This window comes from Echiichthys vipera (assembly GCF_963691815.1).
Source record: "Echiichthys vipera genome assembly, chromosome: 7".
NCBI classification, from domain to species: domain Eukaryota; kingdom Metazoa; phylum Chordata; class Actinopteri; order Perciformes; family Trachinidae; genus Echiichthys; species Echiichthys vipera.
Window position 1 is genome coordinate 15,858,335 of NC_139832.1, and position 26,537 is coordinate 15,884,871.

The window sequence follows — 26,537 nt, forward strand, 5'->3', positions numbered from 1 at the left end:
CAAAGAAATAAACCAACCTATCAAATAGTTTGGGGGGTTGGCAGGAGAAAGGCCACACTTGCATAAAAAAAAACCTCTTAACTGAGGTGAGCACAGGCTTATGTTTCTGATGTAATCATAAAGGTCTAAAGTAAGTTCTTCTGTCCCATCAACTCGCACGCCAGTTCAGATCACTGCCAACAGCTTAGCAGTGCTGACAATTAGGATCCAAGGAGGATTGTGGCAGATCTTTCAGCTGAGAGGGCTTTGTCACCAGCGTTAAAATCCAATCATCCAATGGCACCTCTGTCATGGTGCTTCTAGCTTCCACTTCCTGGGTTTTACTGTGAAATTCCTGCAGAAGTATCTGTAGTGAAGTGCAAGAATAAAAGCAAAGCAGTAAAATGGCCTCACAGAATTTGATTCCACTGATGTGAGCGATGAAGGTCAAAGCGTTCAAATATAGAAAATCCCTGTGATAGAGATACTGGTGCTGTTCTATTAAATCCGTCATGGTAAAGACATTGAATCTCATCAAACTGCCCTTTGATCTACTCCTCTTTGATATTTCAATGAGAAGCAAAGGAATGAAATTAATTTGATTAATACATTAAGCGTTTTTTGATCAGCTGATTAGAATCAAGATGAATTAAGCACACTGTCCTATCTCATGCATCATCTATATCTGTTGTTTCATGCCAATAATGCTGAGTGGCCTGCGATCTGATAATCTAAGTCCCAAATTAATTTCAATCTCACCTTCTTCCATGGGATTGCTTTGAATTCACATCTCACTCTGCGTTTCTTTTTGATTATATGGAAGCAAATCACCCAAGACACGTTCACTGGACTCACTGGCATCTTCTGTGTGTGTTCAGTCATGGTTGACTCAATACAAGAATTTGAAAAAGCACTTAATTGTGGGGAAAGAAGTCAGGGTCAGCCACTTTTAGTCTGACATGGCATGAGCATTTCTTTATCCTTTCAAAAAGATGAGATTGGTAAATTCCGAACATGGTCTCTGCATTGAGTGTCATCAGCATGTCCTTGATAATTTGGTGAATGCATGATTTTCTGTTTGACCTTCACCAGCCATCGCACAAACCGCACCAAGTTCCCTATCAGTGCTTCCTGAGGTAAATCACTCACTCAGTTTCACAGTTCAATGGTTTCTACAGCACAGACAAGCCCTCCAAACCTGTGAGACCAAAACCTGTCAATTATCCTGAAACACTGATACTGTCACTGACTGTACCAATCAAAAGCTGATAATGAAAGAGAGGGGCATTAAAACAGCACAGAGACAAGGGGAGAGTGGCAAGGTCAGGAAGTATCGGATATCCTGTTGGTGGTGACATGTCCTGCAGGCGTGATGTGAAATGTAAAGTTGCAGCACAGGATCAAAGATCGTCAGAGCAGACACAACATTAAAATGTTATCTGAAGGCCTGACACGGAACTGATGAAGACTTACACTGACCAGCCGAGAAAGGGTCCAGTTTGTTACCAGTCATGACAAGGAGCAAATGGAGCTCCATGACAATACGGTTCTCTGTTCTTTTTCCAGAAGGATGAAAGAGCACAATATTCATCCTTGCTGACAGTTAAATAATAGATGTACCAAAAAAAATGTAATTTTCCTCCTGAACTCCATCATGCTCATACAACTATGAATCCAGAATCTCAAGAAAATGGATTATGCCGCCTCCATGTCACAGAGGCATACTAACATGAGTGACAAGAAGATATAAATTTTCTGGGGTGTATTTGTGAAGACCGCAAGATTTATGGTGCACTGCAGGAGAGGTCTTGAGGGTGGTTATATCACATTAAGAGCTCTCATAAAAAATTGACTGTGTAAAAACAAGAAAGGAAAGGCAATGCGATCGTTCTGTTCTGTGCCAATAGGCATCATGAATCTGACCACAGAGTAGGAAAAGAGAAATGCAGCAAACGGCGACTGCATTTACAGGGTAAGTGAAGCTAGAACAAAGGAAAACTCTCTCTGGTGTGCCATAAATCTATATTATTGATGAAGCAAATGCAAATCTGTTTTGTGTTTTGGTCAGCATGTTAAAATATTAAGCACATTCTGTATCTCCACCGAGAAGAGATTGTAAAATAAAAACTTTGTAATGTAGAGAGACTGGCAGCATCACTTGTGGCTATCATCACCCTGCAGGAATTTTGCAATGCAGTGGCACAGCTACAGTATGTACCACTGCAATGAAATCCTCCGGGGAGATACAACCACAAGGTTTCAAGAATCGGAAGCACAATAACTGAACATGATCTCTAACATGATCCCTAAACACCACGAATCCCTCCTGATATTCAGCACTGCATCTCTGGCTGCAGTCCGGGAGCACAACATCCAAAACGCTGCCTCTCTTGGGTTTGGACACCAAAGACTGATGGGATTAAGAGTGTGTGGGCTGATAGGACTCTGCTCTGATGCTATCCCTCAGATATACATCATTACAGAGGGGGGAATCCCACAGGCGCTGGGATTAGCCTGCTAGATTTTCACTGCAGGTGATAAGGGAAAGAAGGAGAGGCTGGCAGAACTGCACAACATAATAGGGAGATAGGAAAGCAGAGATAGGAGGGAGCCAGAGGACTGCACTGCCTGGTGTAATACGCGTCGAAGGAAAAACAGAGCACTCAAGTATGTGTAACTGTAAACAATAGCTACAGGGAAGGACAACTTTGAGAAAGGTGAACACGGTAAAAAAAAAATGCACAGACTACATTGCTCTGACTGGATGTTGAAATGCAGTAAAATGCAGAGAGGAGTAGATGTGAGAGATGAGCTGATGATCTCCTGCTGAGATCTAGTCTCTGCAGATTTGTGAAAGGCGATGGGTAGAACCGAAGGTTAGCATGTGGTGTTCAAGGAAACAGCCATAGCATGCATGGCTGCATGCCAATGGGTGTTAATGCATTGTAAATGAAAACTTTGTGATGCAGCAGTGTCAAAGTGGCTTTGATCTTCCAGCTGAAGGTTCACTGTGGAGCCTCAGGAGCTATACAGAACCAATAAAGGCCAGTGAAATTCCTCTTCTTTTAACCATGCAGACACAGATAAACCATATAGAATAATCCCCCACGTATAGCTCTGGAAAAAGCACCTCATCTCTCTCTCGCTCACATATCAAACATATTCCCTCAGCCCTCCAAATCCCAGCTTAACCCTCACCCCGTGAAAGCGGGCGGCTAGTTATCACCGCGGCTTTGACATTAGCATGCACGTCCTTTCTCATTTGGGAGATCTTCTTAAGAGTCAGGGATGATAAAAAGCTTTCCTCTCTACCACTCTTCCATTCCTGACTTTGACTCACCCTTCCTCTGCCTGGACCTGCCTCTAACTATGAGATGGAGATGAAACGCTTCATTCTCTTTCTCCTCCTTTTTCTATTATCATGCATTTCTAGCACAGCCTGCTTGACACTTTTCTTTTCTTCTGCTTTTCTCCAGACTCTGTTTACACCTGCTGACACTTAAGAAACAAATGCTGTCCTATGCAAAAAAGACACCCCCATTCCACTGCTATTATGTGCCAAGTCACCTCTACTTCAGCTCTTGATCGTCATGATTACAGCCAATTCTTTGTGGCAATTTCTCTTAATTACAAGATGAATGGCTGTTTTGTATTGATAGAAGTTTTACGAGGGTTAAGTTTCCCCACGGACCCATAAAATATCATGCTACCCTGCAAACAGCAAATATGAGAGTAATTTGTGAATGTCAGGGGGAGGTCTGGATGATGCAAGTCTTCAGTCAGGACATGATGAAACTAGGTAAACTGACTCGCATCGCTCACAGTCTAATTTGTCATTTCATGTTTAGAAATCTGCCCATCCTCGTTGCATTACTTTAAAGAGCCTGGGGCTAAAAATATATTCCCCCAACGTCACTATAATATTTTGATAATGCAATTACACTGCTTCTTGGTTGAATTGGGAGGGCAAAGGGAACATGAAAGAGGGGTTGAAAGCATGAAGGGGTGCGAGAGCTATGGATTATAAGAGAACGTGATAATGAAATGAAATCATCAGACACTGAAGCGATTATGCTAATTAACTCATTCCGTATTCATCGTAGGTTAATCGGCATGCGGCCGAATGAGAGGGGCATTTTCTTGAACACAGAAAGCTTTGATCTAGCAGGCGGCGAAGTACCTCACCTCTGGTGTTTGAAGGCACGAGGTGAGGTTAAAGGTGAAAGCACTGAAATTTAGGTATGACCCATTAAGAGAAAAATTAAGAAGTAATTGCAATAGCAGCATTAGTAATACTGTATACATGTTAATAGTATTGTTTGTATTGTTGTTTCATTGAATTTGGTAATGTGAAACTCCCCCTAACAGACACATTGAACCAAATCAATGTATGCTGTACATGATCTATGCAGAGGGTCAACTAGTATTGATATTGTCAGCACTCACATGTAAGTAAACGATACTTTTAATATGCACAGCGGCAGAGTAAATGAAGGCATCTCAGCTCTAGGCTTTCCTCAGCGTTACTGAGGCAATTGTGGGTGTGACCCCTCTTAAAAAAGCAGCCAGATCATTATCAAACAGCTGATGCACCTTATCAGAACAATATCAGCAAAATTGAAATGTTATGTATATAAATGATTAATATTAGTCAGAAGATGACAGTATTCAGAGGAAATATAGTATTCAGTTAATGCATTAACCCAAAGAGAGATCAATGTGAGTAGAACGCTCACACAAAGAAAATGCATGCATGTATATAAACAATCATGTGCAGAACCAAAGAACATACACATGCCTTACAAACACCTCAATAATACAATTGTCTTAGTAACGCTGAGGAAAGCCTAGGGAACTAAAACGCGTCCGTTTACTCTGCTGCTATGCATATTAAAAGTATTGTATACTCACACGTGAATGGTGACGATTTCATTTGGCGGTTGTGTTTTTGGGTCAGCACCTATTAGACTCAAAGACTATTGAGTTAAATGCACCACTTCTTTTGGTTCAACTAGCATTAACTAGTTGAGATTTCAAAGTGACCCATGTGACCTTTGTTGTGTGGTCAGGTGATGGAGAAGAGTGAAACGTGAAAGGTCTAGAGGATTAGTGCCTCTGCGTTGGAAAGGGAGGAACTGGTCCAGGAGCCTCATTACACTGACAGCAGATTAGTGCTCTGCGGCACCAGAGCAGACGGCGCAAGATTAACTTTGATGTGCAATTCTACACAGAGCAGCCGCTGGATATCAGCACCCTCCACCAAATGGCCCTTTAACTCTGAGTTTGCTGCATGTGCTTTCATGAGCTACAGTATCTGAAAAAATCTGCTTCTTTTAATGGCCGTGAACAGAGTCATCAGATTCTCAGTGAATTTGTGCTCTTGGTAAAATTGCAGATAGCGTGAAGAAACATTTACAATTTTTAAGTTTCAAGTTTTTGCCACTATAGCGGTAATAACCGATTATTTTCAGTATTGATTAATCTATTGAGTGTTTTATTAATTTATTTATTAAAAGGGGCACTCCAGCTTTACACATGAAAGGTAAGCTTCCTCTTCATGAGGAGTTCTCCGAAAAGAAGAAGAAATGGGCATTTACCAGTCACGGAGGGTTTAAGGAAAGATACTTTCGATTTGCATTTTTTGTGAATCCAGTTTTCCCATACTTTGGGAAAAACAAGACATTTCAGCCTCTGCTGTTTCAATTCTGACAGCTTTTTTAAAAAATTGCTAAAGTAATAATTGTTAATATGTTAACAGTTTAAACTATTAAAAATCAATGTCAAAAAATAATTGAAAATGCCCATTACCAGCCATGAAGTCTGATGTCTTGACCAATAGTTAAAAGTAAATTTCATTTCCAATTATAGAAGACAAAGAAAATCAACTTCCTCTCATTTTGGAAGCTGGAACCTGTGAATGCTTTGTTATCAGAACTGCTATGCCTGTGTTTCAACAGCTCTCAGACAACGGAGCAAACTTCATCCTCTGATGAACAAAAAGTTCCAGAGTCGAGACCAAACTTCTAAGATTGAGTGACAATTATTCTGCAGTCTCTGGGCAGGTGGATGTTACTCTAAATGCTTAAAAAAGACTTAAGGCAAGCAAACTAAGTGATGCTTAGCAGGCCAAATATATTTCTAGAATTCAGAGGAAAAAAGAAAGTCTCAGGATAATTCATGTTGGCCGGAAGAGATTGATTTTCCTCATGCTCAACACCAGAAAACTTTAAATTGTCTAGATCAGCTTTTTACACCGAACAACTGCAGTCCCTCATCTTCAAGTTTGCTTCCTCATACATGCAAACCTACACTTCCATGAAGAGACTGTAAGTAAATGCAGAACTGTAAGTAAATGCAGAACTCAATATATAAATGGCCTTGGATTATTTGTTATACCAGTGAAAGAAACATTTTAAATTCCTCAGAGTGTCCTCGAAACAAACATCAAGGTACAAATTCCAGCCATTTAAGGAAAAACAGCTGCAAGTTCAAAGGAACACTTCAAAATCTCACAGTGAAGCTGAGGGGAATAGCGGAGGTTGGGATGAGACAGAAAGAGTGGTGAAGCGTAAAAATCTACTGAGCGTTCAGAGTGTGGACGGCAGCCAGGCTGGCGACAGCAGCGAGCCCAGATAACAGCCTGTCCCAGGAACCAGCAAGAACCTGTAGGGAAGTGCTGGGAAGAGCTGCATCTCTCCTAACAGCTGCTGACTGGCCCTTGGGGCAGAGCAGAGCTGCTAGCTGCAGCCATATCCACCATATCCCCACCTCATCGCCACTTCATGCGCACAGGGACATCATTACTTTTTCCATTTCACTCCACGAGACTTCTCCTGTCAAATCAAAAAAAGACACAAAAAATAATAACTCAGGGCCATGTGCGGAACAACAACAACACAACCGAAAGGTCATTTTGCTGATGGAAATTGGTCTTGCATCCACACAATCTATTAGTCATCAACAGGGTGTATAGCTATCCCTGCTTCCACAGCAGGGGTGGCTGAATTAAACTGACCCTGGGCCAGTGGGAGAAAGTATGTGTACTTAATGACACAACTCCCCCATTATTTATAACTTCAGCATCTCTGTCACTGCAGAGGACAGGCCTCCTGATGAATAATGATGTTAACACTCTGAAGACAGGCAGTGTAAAGGCACAGCTTTGGCTCCACCACGGACAGCTCATTCGAATGTACCGTTAACAATCGTGACTGAATGAAGGTTATTCATTTTAATCACACTACAGCACGCCCTCCCTCCCACTATCCCAGGGGGTTGCTATATTTAAGCACTTTTTCATTTCTTCTCCTTTTTTTGGTCTTGGCTGATGGCAAGGCAATTGCTTTGTGGGATGTCTGCCCTTGAAGAATCAGACAACAGAAGGAGGTATTTTTACATACTGTAGATGCGGAGTTAGAGCAAGCTGTATCACATTCAATGCAGCCCTCTTTGACTGTGTAGTGTTATGAAATCAAATCAAAGGAGCTTTTTTTTCCAGCCTGCTTTTTAGCTTTTATTTCTATTTTTTTAATGTTTGCCCTCCAAAACAGAAATTATGTTGGTTTTGTACCTGTACTCTAAGATTAGCAGTCTGTCCTGGGGGAGAGAGAGAGAGAGTTGGAACGTTTGTCTTCCATCTCTCCCATTCATTCACCCGCTTTCTAATTGGACTTCTCCATCTGTTAAGGCCTACAAATTGTCTTCTGGGGATGCTACAGCTAAAACATCATATCAAACACACAAATACTTCAGGGATGGTCTTCTTGGAGCTCTGCCATACCAGGCACTGAAAGAGTCGTGTGTGTGTGTGTGTGTGTGTGTGTGTGTGTGTGTGTGTGTGTGTGTGTGTGTGTGTGTGTGTGTGTGTGTGTGTGTGTGTGTGTGTGTGTGTGTGTGTGTGTGTGTGTGTGTGTGTGTGTGTGTGTGTGTGTGTGTGTGTGTGTGTGTGTGTGTGATGTAGCCTATAATCAAAAGTCCAGCAGCATAAGGCCTGGAGATAAGTAGATAGATATACAACAGTATACCGAACCATGATTTAAAGCTGGCAGGATTGGCTGCTTGGAAAATTAATCTACCACACAGCAGATCTGTCGGCAGTGAGTGACATACTTTAATAAGAATTATTTCACAAGATGACAATGTTCCCAAAAACACACCGTCAATAGTATTGACTGAATGTCACATACACATCTGATAAATGTTTCTCCTCTACAGTCCCCAAAGACGAGATTTTTAAGAACTTAAAAAAGGCACCGCTTTTTGGATTCTCTTCCAATTCTTACTTGGAGTCGTTAATGATATGGGAAATTGTGTTCCTCACGCTTGTCACTCTTTACATCCCATTGACTGGGAGTTGAATACTCAGGAGCGAGCAGTGGGACGTGTGACAGTGTATTTGTGGTGATGATTACAGCCCATTAACTTTGATGGATGCCATTTCATAGAAAAGACGATGGGAGTGGGTACGGCAGAGACGCAGCTTGTTTTCTGTCACCAACATGCGTACACAAATGTGTGGAGAAGAGCCCGGAGGCAAAATCTGTAGCAAAGTCCATGCAAAATTGATTTCTGGTTCCGAAGGAGACCACTTCACCTTTGGAGGTAACTGAATGTCATATTAGAGAGTCTACTGCTGGATCTATCTCCTGGAATGCTCAGGCATAATCCCCCTGTGACCTCCAGAAAACTGCAAAGCACATTGCCACATATGCCAACTGCATTTACATCAGAAATGTAGTGCATGTTTCCATGCAGGTGAGAGTGCGCAAGATGGCAGTGTCCGGCTTTATTAAGGCTAACTGTCAAAGATGTTTTTTTCTCTTCTCCGCTCAACTCAATTGCTTGTCTTTGCCTTTTCGGTCCAAATGCGCGGCTTAGTCGAAACCAGACACTCCATTTGTCTGTGTCCGTTATGTAAAGATAAGGCAATGCATGCCAGAAATCTAACTCTTAAGCTTCTCCACAAGGATTACGGACAATTGGCTAAGGGAAGAAATACAAATAATAATCAACTGTTTACGGTTTTCCACTAATACCTTGAAAAAGAAGTGAAAATCCCCACATGGAAATGCAATCCTTAAGCAGTTGAGATACTCCTGTGTAGGGCGCCTGCAGAGAGACACACAGGCAGGAAATCCTTCCAGTGGGAGCAGAACCCACACTTCAATAACACCTAGACAAACATATCAATCTTCAGTAACTATTGTCTATCCCATTCTAAGTAAAGCTTTTCAATTGTTGCCACTTTTTAAGTCAATGAAATCCAACCGCTACAGCAACAGAAGGCATTTATAGGATTAGAATTTATCATTTCAAAGCTTCAATATGCTTTCCTGGTGTGACCTTGTTAGCTGGTAGCCTAACTAACCTCCTGGAGTGCGTATTCACTACCTGCATGTAGACTTTGAAAAGATCCATGAACTGAATACACAAAGAGTTTTGTTTTGGAAAAGATCTGTTTCTGAAATAAAAGTAGTAATACTTTAATGGAAATAGTTCTTCCTAGTTCTCATAGTTCTTACATTCCCTCAGGTCAAGAGACTGGGTTTCATCCTTGACAGTACAATGTCCTTTGAAGCATACATCAACAGCTCAATCTGCATACTTTCATCTACAAAATATTAATCATCTTTGTCTGTTGCTCACACTGAAGAGCACTGCTATTCTCATTCATGCCCTGGTTACATCCTGTGCTGACTGACTGTAATTCTTTCCTGTACGGTCTTCCTTTCTAGTGTCCTCACAAACTTCAGTCAGTCCAGAACTGCCCATCTTATTACAGGACTCCCTGTTACTCCATCTATTTCAGGATTCTGCTTCTCACCTTTAAGGCCCTTCACAACTTCGCCCCTTTGTATCTCTCTGAACTTATTAACATCTTCACACCTTCCCGTACTCTCAGATCCTCTTCTGCTTTTCAACTAACCACACACCATTTGTCCACTTGACTACCACAGGGTCTAGAGTCTCCAGTTGTTCTGCCAGTCTTTGGAACTCACTTCCACAAGTAATTTACAATATTGACTCTCTTTCCACCTATGATAAGCTTTTAAAAATATATCCAGTCTGATTCTGTCTCTAATGGCTATAACCACACTGAGACTTGCATTGTTGAAGACTGTATATCTAGGCTTTTGTAGGATCTTATTATTGTTTATTACTGTTTTGTTTGATCAAATGATGTCTTGATGTATTTCTGCTAGTTTTTAACTGTGCCTGTAAGGTGTCCTTGAGTATTTTTATAAGGTGTCCATGAATAAAATGCATTATTATTCAAATCCTCTGTTACAAGTTCAAGTTTTTTCCACAAATTTGTTTCAGCAAAATGTACCCTAAAGTATTAAAAATAATTGAGAATGAGAGCATTCACAGGCTTATTAAAAATAAGTATTCATAAGTCAGATTGGCCACTTTCAGATTTTACGTCATTAGTGATATATTCATGTAAGCAGCCTTTTAACATTGCTGGTTAATGTGTGCCAAATTATATTCTTCTAATCATGCAATCCGTTTTATGTACTGCTGCTGGGTAGTTTAATGTAGACTTGTGAATCATATTGTATTTGTTGAACACCAAAGTAACTACAGCTGTCATACGTTGAATATATCCTTATGAAGTGTAGTGGCATTGAAGTATTAAGCAGCATAAAATAGAAATACTCAAATAAAGATTACCTCAGAATTGTAATTAAATTCAAAAATATGTGACAAAAAGTGTAAAACACCTAATGTGAAGCTACATACTACTAGCTACAAGCATACTTCACTGACAAGATATCTTTTAGCAGTGATGCAAAACTGATCTGTGCAAGCACAATCAAATGTAAAATTCATCCAATGTGATGGTGGAAGTCTTACAATTTTCAGACCTGTCATATAGTTACCACAAAACACTGTAATAACTACTGACAATAGTTAAAACTAGCACCTCTGTGAGGCTGTACTTAGGCACAGAACTGCTTTGACCTAAATGCTAAAGTCAGCATGCTGGTTTTAGCAGGTATAATACCACTTTATTCCCCATCTTACTTAAGTCCGTTATCATGCAAACATCTGCTTATTAGCACTAAATACTAATGCCATTAGCTTTACAGGTATTTGGTAATAAACCAAAGTTTTGGACAGATTTAATTTTTTACCTGATGATGGCACTACATAAATCGTTAAAGGGTCATGTCCGATTTTCACACAGAGAAGCATGGTATGGAGGTTAAGTGCAAAGCGGCAATTATGAACTGTATTGTATTCCATATAGTCACTATGAGACAAACCCAGACCGACTTACACTCAAAGTAACTATTTGCCTTATATTCCCTCCCTGCAGCAGGAAATACTGCAGGTGGACAAGACCACTCAGGTGGGGCCGCCATCACTTGAAATAATACATATTTACATTAAACCAACACCAAACATAGAACCCAAACAATGAATATTTGAATGAATATTTACATAAAAACCGATTCCGATCAATACATCAATTATAAATACACTCGAAAGTCACACAAATCAGCAGTTTGCGCCCCTCTCCCCCCATCTTACTGGTTTTCTCCTGCAGCTCTTAAGCAGGTGCTAGAGGTAAAAGTCAGTATGCTCCATCATCTGGGGACTATGAATATCTGTACAAAACTTTATGAAAATCCACTCAATTGATGTGGGTCAACCAGCCAACAAACACCGCCATTCACAGATCCATGTGTGTTAATGTGGCTAAAAAAACTACTCCCCTGTTTATGCAGAAACCTTAAAAATAAAATATACCATGGCTTATCACAGTGGGATAGTAAATTACCCTGAAATGCAGTCAAAAGACAGACACTGATATGTGAGGCATTCAATCTGCCATGTGACTGCTCTGAATTTACAGGTGGCGGGCACAATAAAAGCATCATCACTATTTCCCTTTGTAAAGATTTAATGCTCAAAGACTTTGTCAGTGCAGTGTTGATTTAACACTGTGGTCATTCTTTAGGACCATGGTTAGAGGTAATTCAACTTTATCATATTGTTGGGTGTGGTTGAAATTAGGCTACCTCCAACAGAGAACGTTTGGAGGAGATATAAGATATAAGAACCAACATTATAAACGTAATAACAATTAACAAATAAAAACAATGCACTTTTCACAAGCTGGAAGTTATTGCAGAGCTATTGTTTTTAAATGCTTTATTTGTGCCCACCAACGATATACAGTAGCATATGATAAAAACTGTAGCAACTGGTAATTAGAATGAGGATAGCAAGCAAACTTATAATCAATATATTTCAAATATGTATCTCTAAATAAATCTATTGCACTCCAAATACATCACCAGAAATTATTAGCTGAATGTCTGAACTTGATATAAAGAAATAGCACTTTGATGATCAAGAAGATTAGTAAAAGAAGAAGAAAATATTACACTGATATACCTGTACATTAGAACTTAGTTTGAGGTGAAAGAGAAAAATATAGCCCTGGAGCACATGTCCTGTTTAGTTTCTGTTTGACCAAATGGCCTACATTAGGTGATATATTTAGCTATTTATAGAAACAGGGGCAGGCAGGAAACAGCTGCCATGTGTCAGGGTGACAGGCTGACATCCCTCATCTCAGCAGGACCTCCCTGCCAGGCAGACAGGAGGAAATTCTTTATACCTTAGCTGAAATGGGACATAGCCTCTTATCATTCATACTGCATACAGAAACTAATATTCTATAGAGCCTGTGGCAAAGACTGCAGGTTAAGCGTGGCATGTATGGGCAGCTTGATTGGAATCCACACCTGTGAGATATGCAGATATCTGTATTCTGCCTTCACAGCAAACGCTGTGGATTTAATTCGAGTGGCATCAGTATTGATCACAAGGAGCTTTTATTGTGGTATCCTGGTTCTGTAAACTGGCACATGATGTCTCAGCTCTGACAAAAATGAGATGGTTCATCAACAGTGAAGCAGCTTTAAGCTGACAAACAGGCTGAATCAATATTCATGACTTTGCTGTGAAGCTGCTCACGTTCACGTATTGTGAATGGGCTGTAGACCAAATTTCAATTAATGTGTTCGCATCAAAGTTTCACTGCTCTCTCTGATGACAAGCTTGCTTCTGTTTGTCTTTGGTACATGAAAGTCTATATTGACAAGTCTCTTAAAAGGATACATGGCAGTAACTGGTGTTAACATTACACATTAGCTATTTTGCAATGAAAGTGTGTCACTGTGAAATAAATGTATGCTACACAGCATTTAAGTGTAGGTACTTTAAAACTAAGGTAACTGTCAAGGTAATGTATTTCTCTCCTTTCATCCCAGTTTATGTTTTGCTGAGAGGCTTTAAAAACAGCATTACTTTCTCTTAAAATCCTTATCTAGTAATATCCTTTCACTCTCAGATGAGGTGTCAGAGCAGCCGAAGTTACATCACTCTTTGAATTCTTCTTCTTTCACACAGCAGACTGATGATTGCTGTTAGCTATAATCTCTGAATCTCTGCTGATCACAGATGTTGGCTTGTTGGCTGAGAGGCGTTTTTGATAAAGACACAAATGTCAAGGGGAGGGATACTCACAGCCTGGCATTATAAAAGCTGGCACAGTTTCAAGATTGTGTTTGCTATGCGGTCCCATGCGCCTGAGAGGGGAAAAATCGGTGCAAAGTGCAATTCACCCCTCCCAAACTCCTCACAGTGACGGGTGGAACTGTCACCACCTCTCTAGTAACTTTTTGCTCACATCTGTGCCGCGTAGATGGATTTCAAGGTCAGGAAGGGGGCAAAGACTGGATCGAGTCTGGGAAATGCAGCATAATGAATGCTAGTTCAGTGCTTAACATAGTGCCAGTGGCATCTAAAAATAAAAGAACAACTGTTTCTCCCTCAACCAGCACTCATTGCATGCCAATGCAGGGAGTAGTGTAATTTTCAGACAGGCATAGTGGACATTAAAAAATGTTAAAGGTCTCTGTGAAAACACACCACAGCCTGTTCTTTGTATGCTGATGTGCTCAAGTGTTGCACAGAAGTACAAATCCAGGGCCAGTGACTTGCATATGTTTAACTCGACAATTTGTTGCAGTGATTATTTTTTTTCTCGATGCTAATATGACCATGTGGGAATTATTCATATTCATATTCATTCCTCTGTTGTTTCAACACCATGTTGGGTTGATAATTAGTTTTCTGACCTTACAGTGAAACCCTAACCATGAAGGTACAGAATGTCTCTCCAACAGAACTTTCGTGGCTGAACTTGAACTTATCAAAAGGGTTTCTGCGGTATGTGAAAATGTTCTTTTGAAAGTGAGGCCTGACTAAAATGAAAGGACATGAGTTGACTCAATGGAATATAGTATAACTTTACAATAACTTCAAGATCCTTTCAGAAAAAGCACTGAACTTCAGCTTAAAGGAATAGTCAGTAGGCTATTTGAAAAATTTCTACAAGGGGGACGATTCCTTTGACAACTATTAGTGAACTGCTCCATGAACAACTCAATTGAAAAAAAAAGTCCTGATTACAAATCCCTCTGCTACTTCAGCACCACAGACAGTCCCATGGATTTATCAATACACAGCACAATTAGGCTACTGATATTTCACAGTCATAGTTAGGCCATAGATTCTAACTTGCACAAACCTCAAATAAAGGATCGAAGGGTCAAACAGGCTAGACTAACATATTCAGCTAAACAACCCCTCTGCCCCTGCACAATCTCTGTAGAAGGGGGGGGGGTAGCAAGCAGGTCAACTAACTAGGGGGATCCCGCCCCTCCCCTCTGAAAAAAACCTACTGGGGATGTTTAATTACATAACAATTATTTACTTTTCCCACACATATTTACATGTTTACAGTACACACTGTTTTAGCTAGCTGCAGGTGATATGCTAAACAGGGTATAGAGTTAAGAGACAGGAATATTGTTTTTAGATTGTTTACCAATTTTACAAATTGTATTAAGCTAAGGTTCTGTAAATCTTAATTTTAAATTGAGTGATAAACTGTATCACTGTTTTCATTTACATTTGAGCCGTGACATCATCTCCCTGTTAATGGTCAGATGATTTTATCCAGACTTGTGAATCTCTTTGTAAACTCTTTTTCAACGTGAACATTTTGAATGAATCATTGATCATCGTTCTAGTGTTTAATAATAATGAATTACATTTTACGATGATGGTTTGCAGAAACAATTGCTGAATTAGTGGTACAGTACTCTCACACTGCCAGACCATACTCCAGCAGCTTATTATTCTGGGATAGGGGGAAAAACACTCACACACTTAATATTTCTTTAAACCAATCAAATTCGACTTGGGCAGCACTAAGTGGAGGGTGCTCTTGCAAAATAGATGATTTGTACATCCAGCCAAGCACCGCATGTCAGGCTTTATTCCAGCACTGTATATCCAGTAAGATAGATTGGTTGTACGGTTACCAGTATGCATGCTACAAATAGCCACAACCATGAGTGTCATAGGAGAACCTTGCCAATGCAAAGTGAAATTGCACCTTAGTTGCCATATTTATCATTGACATATCTAACGAGCATGCTGGAGGGCTCAACTTTCTACATGCAAACAGAGGACGTTTCTACAACCATTCACAGCTAACTGTAGATGTTTAAACAAGGCTTGTGCACGTATGGCCAGTTTTATAATGATTCAATATTTACAAAACGTATGCATATTTCTGTCTTTGTGCCTCGTGACTCTACACAGAGTTTTATGCATGTGGCACCTGTAGTTTGTGCCAGTGCTGTTTTTGTAAAGGTGATTTGATTTCAGAACTGTAAATGCTGAGTATGCAAAATGTATTTTATTTGCAGTAAAAATCTTTCGAGACTAAAGAGGAAAAAGAATATTTGTGTGCCTGTGTAAAAAACATTTTTTTGTACAAAGTGCAATATTTTCAGAGTGGATGGATTAAGTTACTTATCACAAAGAAATGCCATATAAATTGTAGTCAGTAACTGACTACATTTCAGAGTAATCTGACCCTACCCTGTGTGTATGTATTGTAAAAGGGTGAAGATATGTTCTTCCCTTCCTAGTGTTATCCTGAGTTGCATTGGGCTGTTGGGGTGGGTGAATCGATACCTAAAGTACTGATAGTACTGACACTCAATCTTACTTTGGGTATCAATACTTTTATCAATAAGATTGATACAAAAAGACAATGAAATGAACTCTTATTAATGTCTAGACTCCTTGCTTCTCTTCTGTTATGTGCATGCACATGGCAAACAGTTTGTTAGTACATATAATTTGCACAACATACATTTTTGTTATTTACCATTAAAAACTGATAAAAAAATATATTCAGAAGTGATGATGATAAGATGATGATTTTCACCTTATTTATCTCACCAGACCAGATTATCGCCTTTAATAATTACATTATCAATGACTCTGGCCATGGAATTGTTGGATTGAAACCAAATCCCGTGGCGTTGCTGACGCCTTGTGCATCTACATCTATATATCTGTATCTGTATATAGACATAGTAACAATAGTGATAGGGATAAATGTTTAGGAAAATGAGATCTACAATCCTAAAATCTTTTTTAAATATGTTTTTGCCGAATAAATTTATTGGGATGCTGACAAGACAACTGTATGGATCGAATGCAAGAGAAAAGTGTAATCCACTTGGAAGGCTGTTGTACATCTCAAAGTGATGAGGAGGCATTATGTGTGCTTGCATACCAATCTCTATGACCAGACAAGCCATTTTCATCTGTATGTAAATGCTGAGTATATGTAAATAAGCCACCCAGCACCAGATGTGAAGATAGTTGTTGTGATTGGGTTTACCATTTACACATAGTTTGATCCACTGATCTCATGGCATACACTTTACATCCGATATCTTTAACAACCTCTCAACATTTGAAAGGCAGTATTTCCCCATTTCATTCAGTGTCTCAAACTGGGTCGGGGTTTCTGGGCTGTTAGATTGAATGGAAGTGGAGCCGGGCAAAGCAAATACTGTCTAACAACAATGAAATCGAGGTAATGTGTTTTCTCACATATCTCCTTATTTCCTAATGCAGTGATGCTGCATTCATTCGGAGTAACTTTAATCTTGTTCTGGGAAATTCCATTAATCTTAGGCGTTGCTTGCAATACTAAAAAGAAGATGAAAATGCTGAGCAGTGGAAAAAACACTGATGCCATATTTTATGTCCTCACACTACGTTACCCTGGCTCAAGAGCAGAACATGCGAGTCTATTCCCCTGCTTAATGCAGCACATTCAAAGTGAATTAATGACACACCCCCCCCACACACACACACACACACACACACACACACAAACACACACACACACACACACACACACACACATGGAATGAGGGTTATTGGTGCTGCATCAAAGACGGGTTGTCAAAGAAATTGAATAAAATGGAGGGACAGCCATTTTGTCCTTGCCATTTAGATTATTTATCAATCTGACCATCTGCAGTGACGCATGTCTCACATCAACCTACCAGCTGACAATAATCTGTTTTTCAGTTCAGGGTTGACTGACCACAAATACATTTTCTTTTTGTGTGTGCACGTGTGTGAGTGTTGTGTGTGTGTGTGTGTGTGGGGGGGGGGGGGGGTTTGGACATTAAAATATAATTTAAGGTGAAAGTCTTTGAAGTTTCTACCTAAAGTGCATAAACATGATGTGATAAATCTGTAATATATGAATGACTATAAAATGTTAATCAATCATTCAGCTCACACCTCCACAGCACCCTTTTAAATCTCTAGCTGCCAGTGCAAAACTGTTTCAGTGTGATGCAAGCAAAGAGAATAAAGAAAATGCAGAGGCTTGTGTATTTTCAATTGAGCAGGAAAAAAAGAGCATCTCAGTTTGTTTTTTTTCTCACAGATTCTGTCTTTCACAATGATTTTAATCTTCTCAGAGGAAGGCTGCCTGTTTCTACCCCTCGCTCTCACTGCATATCGCAGTCAGTTGCATGGGCAGAAATGAGCTTGCACAGAACACATTTCAATGACAGGTTCCCCTCATTAAGTCACCTGTCACTTCAGGACCATTATACCAGCCTTGTATTAGCATCACCTCTCCTCCCCAATAAAGCACCTGGAGAAGTACTATGAGCATACAGGCTAATGGCAGCCTACACATCTCACATCAGCCACTTCTGCTTCACACAGTAATTCATCACATAGCTCATAATGGATGGCTGATTTTTTATAATATGCATAACATACACAATGCCAATTGGTGTAATGTATTCTACTGAACACAAAAATTACACCCCACTGCAGAACATAATCAAACCACCAAATGTTCTCACTGACTGTCGTGCTCAGTTGAAGGAAAAAAAAAAACAGTGGAAATCCTCTGCATTGACTGCAAGGGACATGGTAACTTATCCATCTACCCGAGTGCTACTGTATATAATCAGGAATGCAGTTGTTATCTCATGGGCACAGATACAAAGGCCCTCCAGATTGTTCCTTTACATTTCAATTACATTTGACATGTAATAAGGGAATTTGGACTTCAAAAAGCTTTGCACTGCACCATATCGAAGCATGAAGTCAATGCTTGCATTATACGCTTTGATTGCGATAGGGTCGAGGTGTCAAAACTGGCAAGCATGATAATGGTTATACTTCTGGTGGTTTATGGGCCCGGCAGTGACCCTCATGTCTGTTAACCTTGCCTCCTCTGTCTTATAAATCCTATCCTGAAAGGTTTATAGGGCTCACTTGTCAAGCCTTTCCAGTCCTATTTGGTGGGTGGAGCCGGAGCACAGACAAACAACATGGTGATAAATTCTACATCTGTTGAGTCACTACAATGTACAGCGCTGACTGTTGCACCATAGAACAATTTACATGGTAAATGTTACCACAAGTCGGTTGTTAGAATGTTCATTCTTCTCAGCATTATTCAGAGGCTAAAGATATTGATATGAGTATTGGGAGGAAAGTGTTAATGTTTGTAAAAAAAAAGTGTGTCAGATGCTGTGGCCGTTTATATCTACCAGGTAATGTCTTTTTTGTGTCCAGAGGAACGTGTGTGCCTCTGTGCCACGCTAAACCATGTCCTCCCCACTCCTCTTCCCTTGTGGGTTGCGCTTGACTTCCACCGTTTTCACAGCTGCTCTCAGCAGTGCACTCCATTACACCTTAAATCACTTAAAAGATCTGAAGCACCAAAAAGTCCCTCTGCAGCTAATTCACCCTGACTGCGTGGATCATCTAGAGAAAACAAAAGCAAGACAACACCACATCATCTGATTCGAGCCTAATAAAGCGGCATGCTATCTTTATATTGGAATCTTTTGCTGCCTTAAATGGACAGTGTTAAATCAAGTCCCAAAATTATACTCTCAGTACATAGTGCAGTGTTCAAAGATATTTCAAAACACAGTGCCACGATAACAATCTCACATTTTACAACCGGGCATGCTATTCTTTAAGATTTTGGCAGGAGAATTCTGACAGAGGCAGATTCCTCTTTGTTAGGTATCCGAAAGCAGCCACAGAGATTAGACTCAATAAATAAGGAGGGATAAGTGGGTCTTGTCCTGTGTTTGGTGGCACAGAGCAGTAGACACACAGAGGCGTGACATGCAGCTGCACAGTGCTATTGATTCTCCGCTGGTTTCTCCAGGCACCCTTCCCTTTCATTCAGGCTGCCTGCCAAGTGCCTCTGAACAGGAGCCCCTGCTCTCCCAATGTCTGCACGTCTGCTTAAGCACAATCAATGGACCATCAGCGGGGGAGAGAACGCATGCCAGTGTCTTTACTTCCACAGGGTGTGAGTCAGGGAAATTGAAAATATATGTAGTGGAAAGGAATCGTGATACCTTGCAAGCAGAAAGCATCATTGACTATCAGAATGAAATCTAATGCCTCAAATGGAGGTTACAGTCACTATCACCCCCCGCTATTCTTTAAAGAGCTTATTTGTGACCGAATGAAAACACTACCCGATTTGTATCTGACTTCAGCAACTATTTGTTAAACGTAGATCAATTTTTCTGCATGCTGTGATTTCAAACAAACCACCAGAATACCTCATTTCCCCTGATTAGATAGGCATTTGAAGGTTACTGTAGGAGAGTACAGCAACAGATATTTTACTCACGTGTGTATTCAGCAGACAATGACAACCCCAATTCAGCTCTATACTGTAGTATTGTATGTTTTTGTTTTTTGGGTTGTTTTTTTTAAGCACAACTCAAGACAATGATGGATCATGAGAGGGAGCCGACTTTGTCTTTCAGTGACGGGTATTCAGCCTCTCCACCGGTGGTCCACTATGCAGCATTTTGCACCACTGCAGGGCTTCAGTTCAGGTTGCAAATCTGTCAGCCGGGCTGTCATTGTTCACAATGGAGTGACAAAAACGTCCCCATTACCAAGGACATTTCAGTTTTGTTCTTGCACGGCAGAACATCTTTTTCAAATCCATCTTAGGCAACAAAAAGGGGATTCCGAGTTGAATGCAGCATTATCTTTGTTGCTCCCCAAAGATAAATAATGTACCCTCTTACACAACTCTCATCTGTGCTTTGAATCTGAATGGGAATCATGGCCAGAGCAGCGTTACGTTTGAGCTGGCAGCTTCAATCACTGGATCGTGCATATCGCTAATTATGCACTCACTGGTCATTTCGAGGGTGAGTGGTAGTTCGACTGGTATTGAGTGAGTGCAAGGGGGGAAGCTTTGTATGTCATTTAGAAGACAGGGAATCCACTAACTCAGTGTCAACAGCTGCATGATTGTAGAAAGATAGGTTGTTGTATTGACAGTAAATAATAAAAATTATTATTATTATTATTATTACAATAATAATAATAATGAGGTGCCTGAAGGGTAGGCAGGTGAAGAGTGCCTGCATTAGTGCAGATATATCAGGAAGGATATCAAACAGTTACAATGCAATTCAGTTTGTTTGTATGAGGCATGAAAATCCCTGTATACATTAAACCAAAAATAATCTATCCTTTATATTCACAGAATTATGCCTGACACACTGTTATTCGCACGCACGCACGCACGCACACACACACACACACACACACACACACGCCATATACGCACACAAGTATACATAGCCAGTGGCAATTTGTTTTGCAGTGTTTGATCTGCGATGTTATGACTTGAAATTAAAAGACAACATTATTTCAACAGGACCTCATTTCTGTGTCATCAGTGAAGAGCAGCGCGTGAGGACTAACATTGGCTGAGTGGCTGTTCAAACTCGTACGTGCAGCAGCAAGTAAAAAGGCGACCACGATATTTTTTACACACGAAGTAGAACCACCCCAAGTGTTATTTGCTTCTGTAGTGCCTAATGATTGCGCTTTAGGTACTCAAACGCCACAATCATTGTATTAATTTGAACAGATAAAAACCAAATGGCAGCCAGTCGGCTAATTGACAGAAACTTTTCAGCACCTTGGAGAGCGCACCGCACCAGAATGCTGAGCTGGAGTGAATAATGGAAATATTTCCAATAATAATAATAACCCACGCCAGCATCTGAGCGGCTGGGCGCGCTCATCAATACAAATTAATTCCGTGTAATCGTTTAAACCGCTTTTTGATTTATTCATGCTACATCAGCATAAAGTGCAGCTGACGTTGTCCATGAGCATGAAATTAACATTCAAATATTTACTGTATCTCGTTAGAGAAAGGGAGAGAAAGTGAGAGAGAATGAAAGAGATGCGGGGGGGAGGGTACGTGTGTGTGTGTGTGTGTGTGTGTGTGTGTGTGTGTGTGTGTGTGTGTGTGTGTGTGTGTGTGTGTGTGTGTGTGTGTGTGTGTGTGTGTGTGTGTGTCTTTACATTTTGAAAACTACTTTGCCTTTAATTCGATCACTGCACCTGTGCCTCAGTTTGGCGACTAAATGCGGTATAAGGATCATGGCCAGTTATGAGCCTTTCTTTCTTTTGAGCTCTGCTGTAAATTTGTGGAATTTAAATAAATCGAAAAGAGCCCTCCTGTCTGTTTATCGGCCACAATGTGTGTGTTCACTGCAGTAACCTTTCCAAAAGAGCGCGTCCAATAAAGGCTTTTGAAAACAGGCAAGGACGAGGCCTAACCTTCGGATAAGGGCTGCTTGTGAGGTGCAGGCTCATTGATAGGCAGTGAATGGCGCACAGAAGCCTCTATAAAGCAGCCCGTCCCTGCTCTCATATTGGCTGAGCAGCGCTCGAGACCTTTAATAACTAAATACACACCTGTGGCCGTACAATTAGTTCACACAATGGCCGGAAATGATTGCTGATTATGTTTTTTAGCCCTATTTACCTACTCTCCCAGAATGAGAAAAAAAATATATTTTTTAAAATAGTTGATTAATATATGGTATTACTATAATTAAGCAACTGAGAACGTGTTTTGTACCGTGTGTCACTGATGTGGATGTTTCACAGAGGCAGTAAGGTGGTTGAGGCGGTGATTTATGTTGAGTTGAAACAGCTTGAAAGGGTTTTAATGGACTTATGTTGTATGCAGCCACCTACCCCAGTGTTGTCATGGTGACAATGGTGTACCAAAACGCTGCAGGGATACTGGTGAACTTGGTGGCTGTGGAGCCTTTTTCTGCATAAAACATGACCGTTGCAAAGATAATTATGGCCATGGTGAGGGAGAACAGTAGGAAACCCAGCTCGGAGGCGCAGCTCTTCAAGGTGTAGCCCAGGATGCGCAGCCCCGCGGAGTGCCTGGAGAACTTGAAAATCCGAAAGACCCGGAAGACTCTCAGCGTGACGAAAGCGCCGCTCACTTGGTCATTATCAGTCATGACCAGGCCGATGTAGTAAGGCATGATGGCGACCACGTCAATGACGCTCATCACACTTTTCATGAACTTGTACCGGCTGGGAGCTGCTATTAAACGGAGGAGATACTCGACTGTGAATATCATGACGCAAGCAGTGTCTAAACAAAAGAAGGCCAGCGCGTAACGGTCTCCACAGGACAACTCCATTGACCTGTTGGGCAAAGTCCCGCACGGAACCGTCTCCACCACATTGGCCATCACCGATATGGCGATGAAGAAGCCTGTGACATAGTAGAAGACCAGCGCTAAGGTGCTGGTGTGAGGGTTTTCAAAAGCCCGCCACAGGAACTCCCGGGACGTCAGGTTCACAGGCGTGGCTTCGTTACTTATGTCCATCTCCTCGTCGTCTTGAAGCCTTTCCGCATTTTCGCGCCTCCGGTCCTTATACTCCTCATAACAGCAGTCCCCAATGATCTCGGGGATAATACCAAAGAAAGCGAGCTCCTCGTCGTACGCTGATATGCATTCTTGGCGTGGATAGTGTAGTTTCCCTGTGCGGTAAAAATTGAGGATATGTCTAAAGATGTCAGGGTCACGGTCGAAAAAGTACTCGTTTGTCTCCTCGTGGAAAAAGAAGTCTCTCTCGGTGCTCCCCAGCAAAGTGTCCGGGTACCTCTCCAAAGTGGTTCGCCACGTCTGAAACTTGGACCCGCTCACGTTGAGGATGATGAGACCGTCCTTGCCTTTCGACTTGTCTTTCGGAGGGATGGGCATCGGGGTACTCGCCACGGGCATCCATCCTATGGCCGCCGCTCGGGCGAATGGGAGCCATGCCGCTACACCTGCTGCCATGCTGGCCTATAGTGTTTAATAAAACCCTGCTCCGGTTATCACAGTGCTATGGTTCAGAGATGAATTGCATCTGCAGGAAGAACAGCATATAGAGACACAGAATGTGATTTTTTTTAAAGCACACAAAGCCATTTACTTATACTGATACTGCGCATAGCACTATTGAGTATCACTCTCGAGCCTTTTCCTCACTGTAACTGATCACTTATGGAATTGCGGCAGAATATGAATTGGATTTCGAACACGTCACTCTTCAATAAGTAAGAAAAAACCCACCCACCTTAGAGAAGGCTGCTCTTTAAACTGCATCCACGGTGAGTTTAATAAAATACCAATCCTCGGAAGAGAATACTGCAGCCAGACGATAGAGGAAAAACAGTAGAATAACGTCGCATCAACAAGTTAAACAATTCGAGCAGCAGTTTCTCAGCAGAGATTCGTCCAAAAGCGATCTTTTCTTTTTTTTCTGTCTCTCTCCCTCTCTCTTCTTTTCATCCGCAAAGGCAACGGTGCTCAGTTGCATGCGTTTTTTCTCCCGTTGCAGCTACTCCTCAATAAACTCCAGTTCCTCTCGTCGACTGCAAGACCACCCTCCCCCTCCTCATCACCAAGCCCCGACTGTTGAGGGAAGAGAGAAAATCATATGCAGAGAGAGGAGTGGTCCTATCTGCACCCAGAAATTCCTCTGCTGCTTCACTGTGGGGGGACTAATCAATGCGTTATGGTAGTCCAAGTAGGCGGCATCTCCAGAACCCCAAGTTACCGCTTATGTTTCGGTGTTTCCTCCCGTTGAACCCTCACTTACTCTAAATGTACCACTGTGTATGATACAAATCCTGAAAAATCACAAATAAGGATGCTGATTTTCTGTGGCTACATCGATGCACAAAATCCTTTAAAGTTTTCCTCCCTTTTTCTTTCTAAAAATCTCTAATACAGTTTGGTTTTTGTTTTCCGAATTAAACCTCTTACAGGATTATATGTGCATGGTTTCTTGGGGATTTTCTTTGGATTTCTTTCTTAAAATAAATAGAGAAAGAAAAAGGGAGGAAAACTTTAAAGGATTTTGTGCATCGATGTAGCCACAGAAAATCAGCATCCTTATTTGTGATTTTTCAGGATTTGTATCATACACAGTGGTACATTTAGAGTAAGTGAGGGTTCAACGGGAGGAAACACCGAAACATAAGCGGTAACTTGGGGTTCTGGAGATGCCGCCTACTTGGACTACCATAACGCATTGATTAGTCCCCCCACAGTGAAGCAGCAGAGGAATTTCTGGGTGCAGATAGGACCACTCCTCTCTCTGCATATGATTTTCTCTCTTCCCTCAACAGTCGGGGCTTGGTGATGAGGAGGGGGAGGGTGGTCTTGCAGTCGACGAGAGGAACTGGAGTTTATTGAGGAGTAGGTTTCTTGGGGATTTTCTTTGGATTTCTTTCTTAAAATAAATATAAATACGCATTTAAGATCTGCAACAAATCATGATTAATATTGTTTCATGAACTGTATTGTTCTGTGAGGCTGATCAACAGCTTAAAAGGTCAACATCATCGGGCTACATTGTTCTACCGACATTTTTCAAAATAACCATAATCAATGAAATGTCTGTTGTGTTCCATAACACAACGCTGCCATCTCCGAGGGGATTCAAGACAGCTGCGTCCACTGTGTATCGTGTGTTGCTGCAGGAACCTTATTTGGCATCATATTTACGTTTAAGGACATAAAGAGCACGTCCCCCCTGATATCGGTTCCGTTTTGACCATTTTTGTCATTCAGCACCACGGACAGCGCCATAGCTTTCAACATCTTTGCTGACATCACTTTCACTTTCCCGTGCCTCTGTTCAGGTTACAGTTTCCTGATATGTTTTACACTGTTGCCACTTAGCTGTAGATCTTTCCCAGCTTCATCTAAGCCCACAGGGGTTCAGAGTCATGGTTAGGTACACACAGCTGCTGAACTTCTAGAAAATGAATGATCTTTGACCATTGACCCAGACTCCCATCCCCAAACAAAAGGAGGTGTAGTCTTAAAAACAAAATACCACATCTGTTGCTCTTATTCAAAGTACTGCAATCTGCAACCAGAGGGAAGGATTCGGACCAGTTTCTTGCTCAAGGACAATTTGACAGTATAAGTGGCCGCTGATGGACACATTAGATGTTGCACTAGTCAGATCTCTGGCCTTTTGTTCTCCATATCTTCAGCTAGTGTGCTACATTCATACCCAGCCTCTGGTCCCCTCTGGCACAATGCTGAGTTTTTGTAGGATGAATGCACAGCACTGTCAGAAGTCCCATTAGTGTATGCTGAGCATGTCAAAGCACACTCAGTGTTCAGTTTGAGCAGTCAGGCCCAGGGGCTATGTATTCATCAGGGCATTTAAATATTCCAGCGGTTGCCAAATGGCACCAAACACTGTCCCAGCTGAGCTGGATGCCAGACTAGCTGCAAGCTTGTCAGAGCATAGATAGCCACAGTGTTTTAATTTAAAAGGTAGACAAAGTGGTTATTGGGAATTTGCATATCCTGTAATTTAAGGAAAGCAATTTGTCAGAAACGTTCTGAATTTCTGATATTTCCTACAAAACATGATAACATTTACATCTGAAAATCACTATTGGTGTGTGATGGCCACTCATTTTTTAAAATCTTTTTCCTCATATCTTGTTCCTCATATACCCTTTGACCTTACGCCCACGGTTATATCCTGTTCTCCTCTTAATAGGATAGTGACCGATTAATGATGTATAACTAGTCATTTTGTATGGTGGTGGTGGTCTGTGGTGTGGTGGGTTGACACCATCTAAGGTGTTGACATACTACATGAACACACTCCATAACAAGAAGTTCCAAGGTCATTTCAGATGATTGGTGTTGACACAGAGCTGTGCAGATGATTTATTTACATTGTCTATGTGTTTATGGATTTACTCTTTGAATCGAGTAATTAGCATG

The 26,537-nt window shown here is 41.1% G+C and overlaps 1 protein-coding gene across 1 annotated transcript in view; it reads right to left on the minus strand.

Annotated features, from left to right (window-relative positions):
* Window positions 1-23,573, minus strand: part of kcnd2 (potassium voltage-gated channel, Shal-related subfamily, member 2) — a gene marked incomplete at both ends in the record, with an annotated part of 32,930 nt that extends 9,357 nt beyond the window's left edge. The window contains one exon of the mRNA XM_083916028.1: window positions 22,462-23,573. Within this exon, the coding sequence (XP_083772154.1) occupies window positions 22,462-23,573 (1,112 nt within the window). The remainder of the gene's footprint in view (window positions 1-22,461) is intronic.
* Between the last annotated feature and the right edge of the window lie 2,964 nt (window positions 23,574-26,537).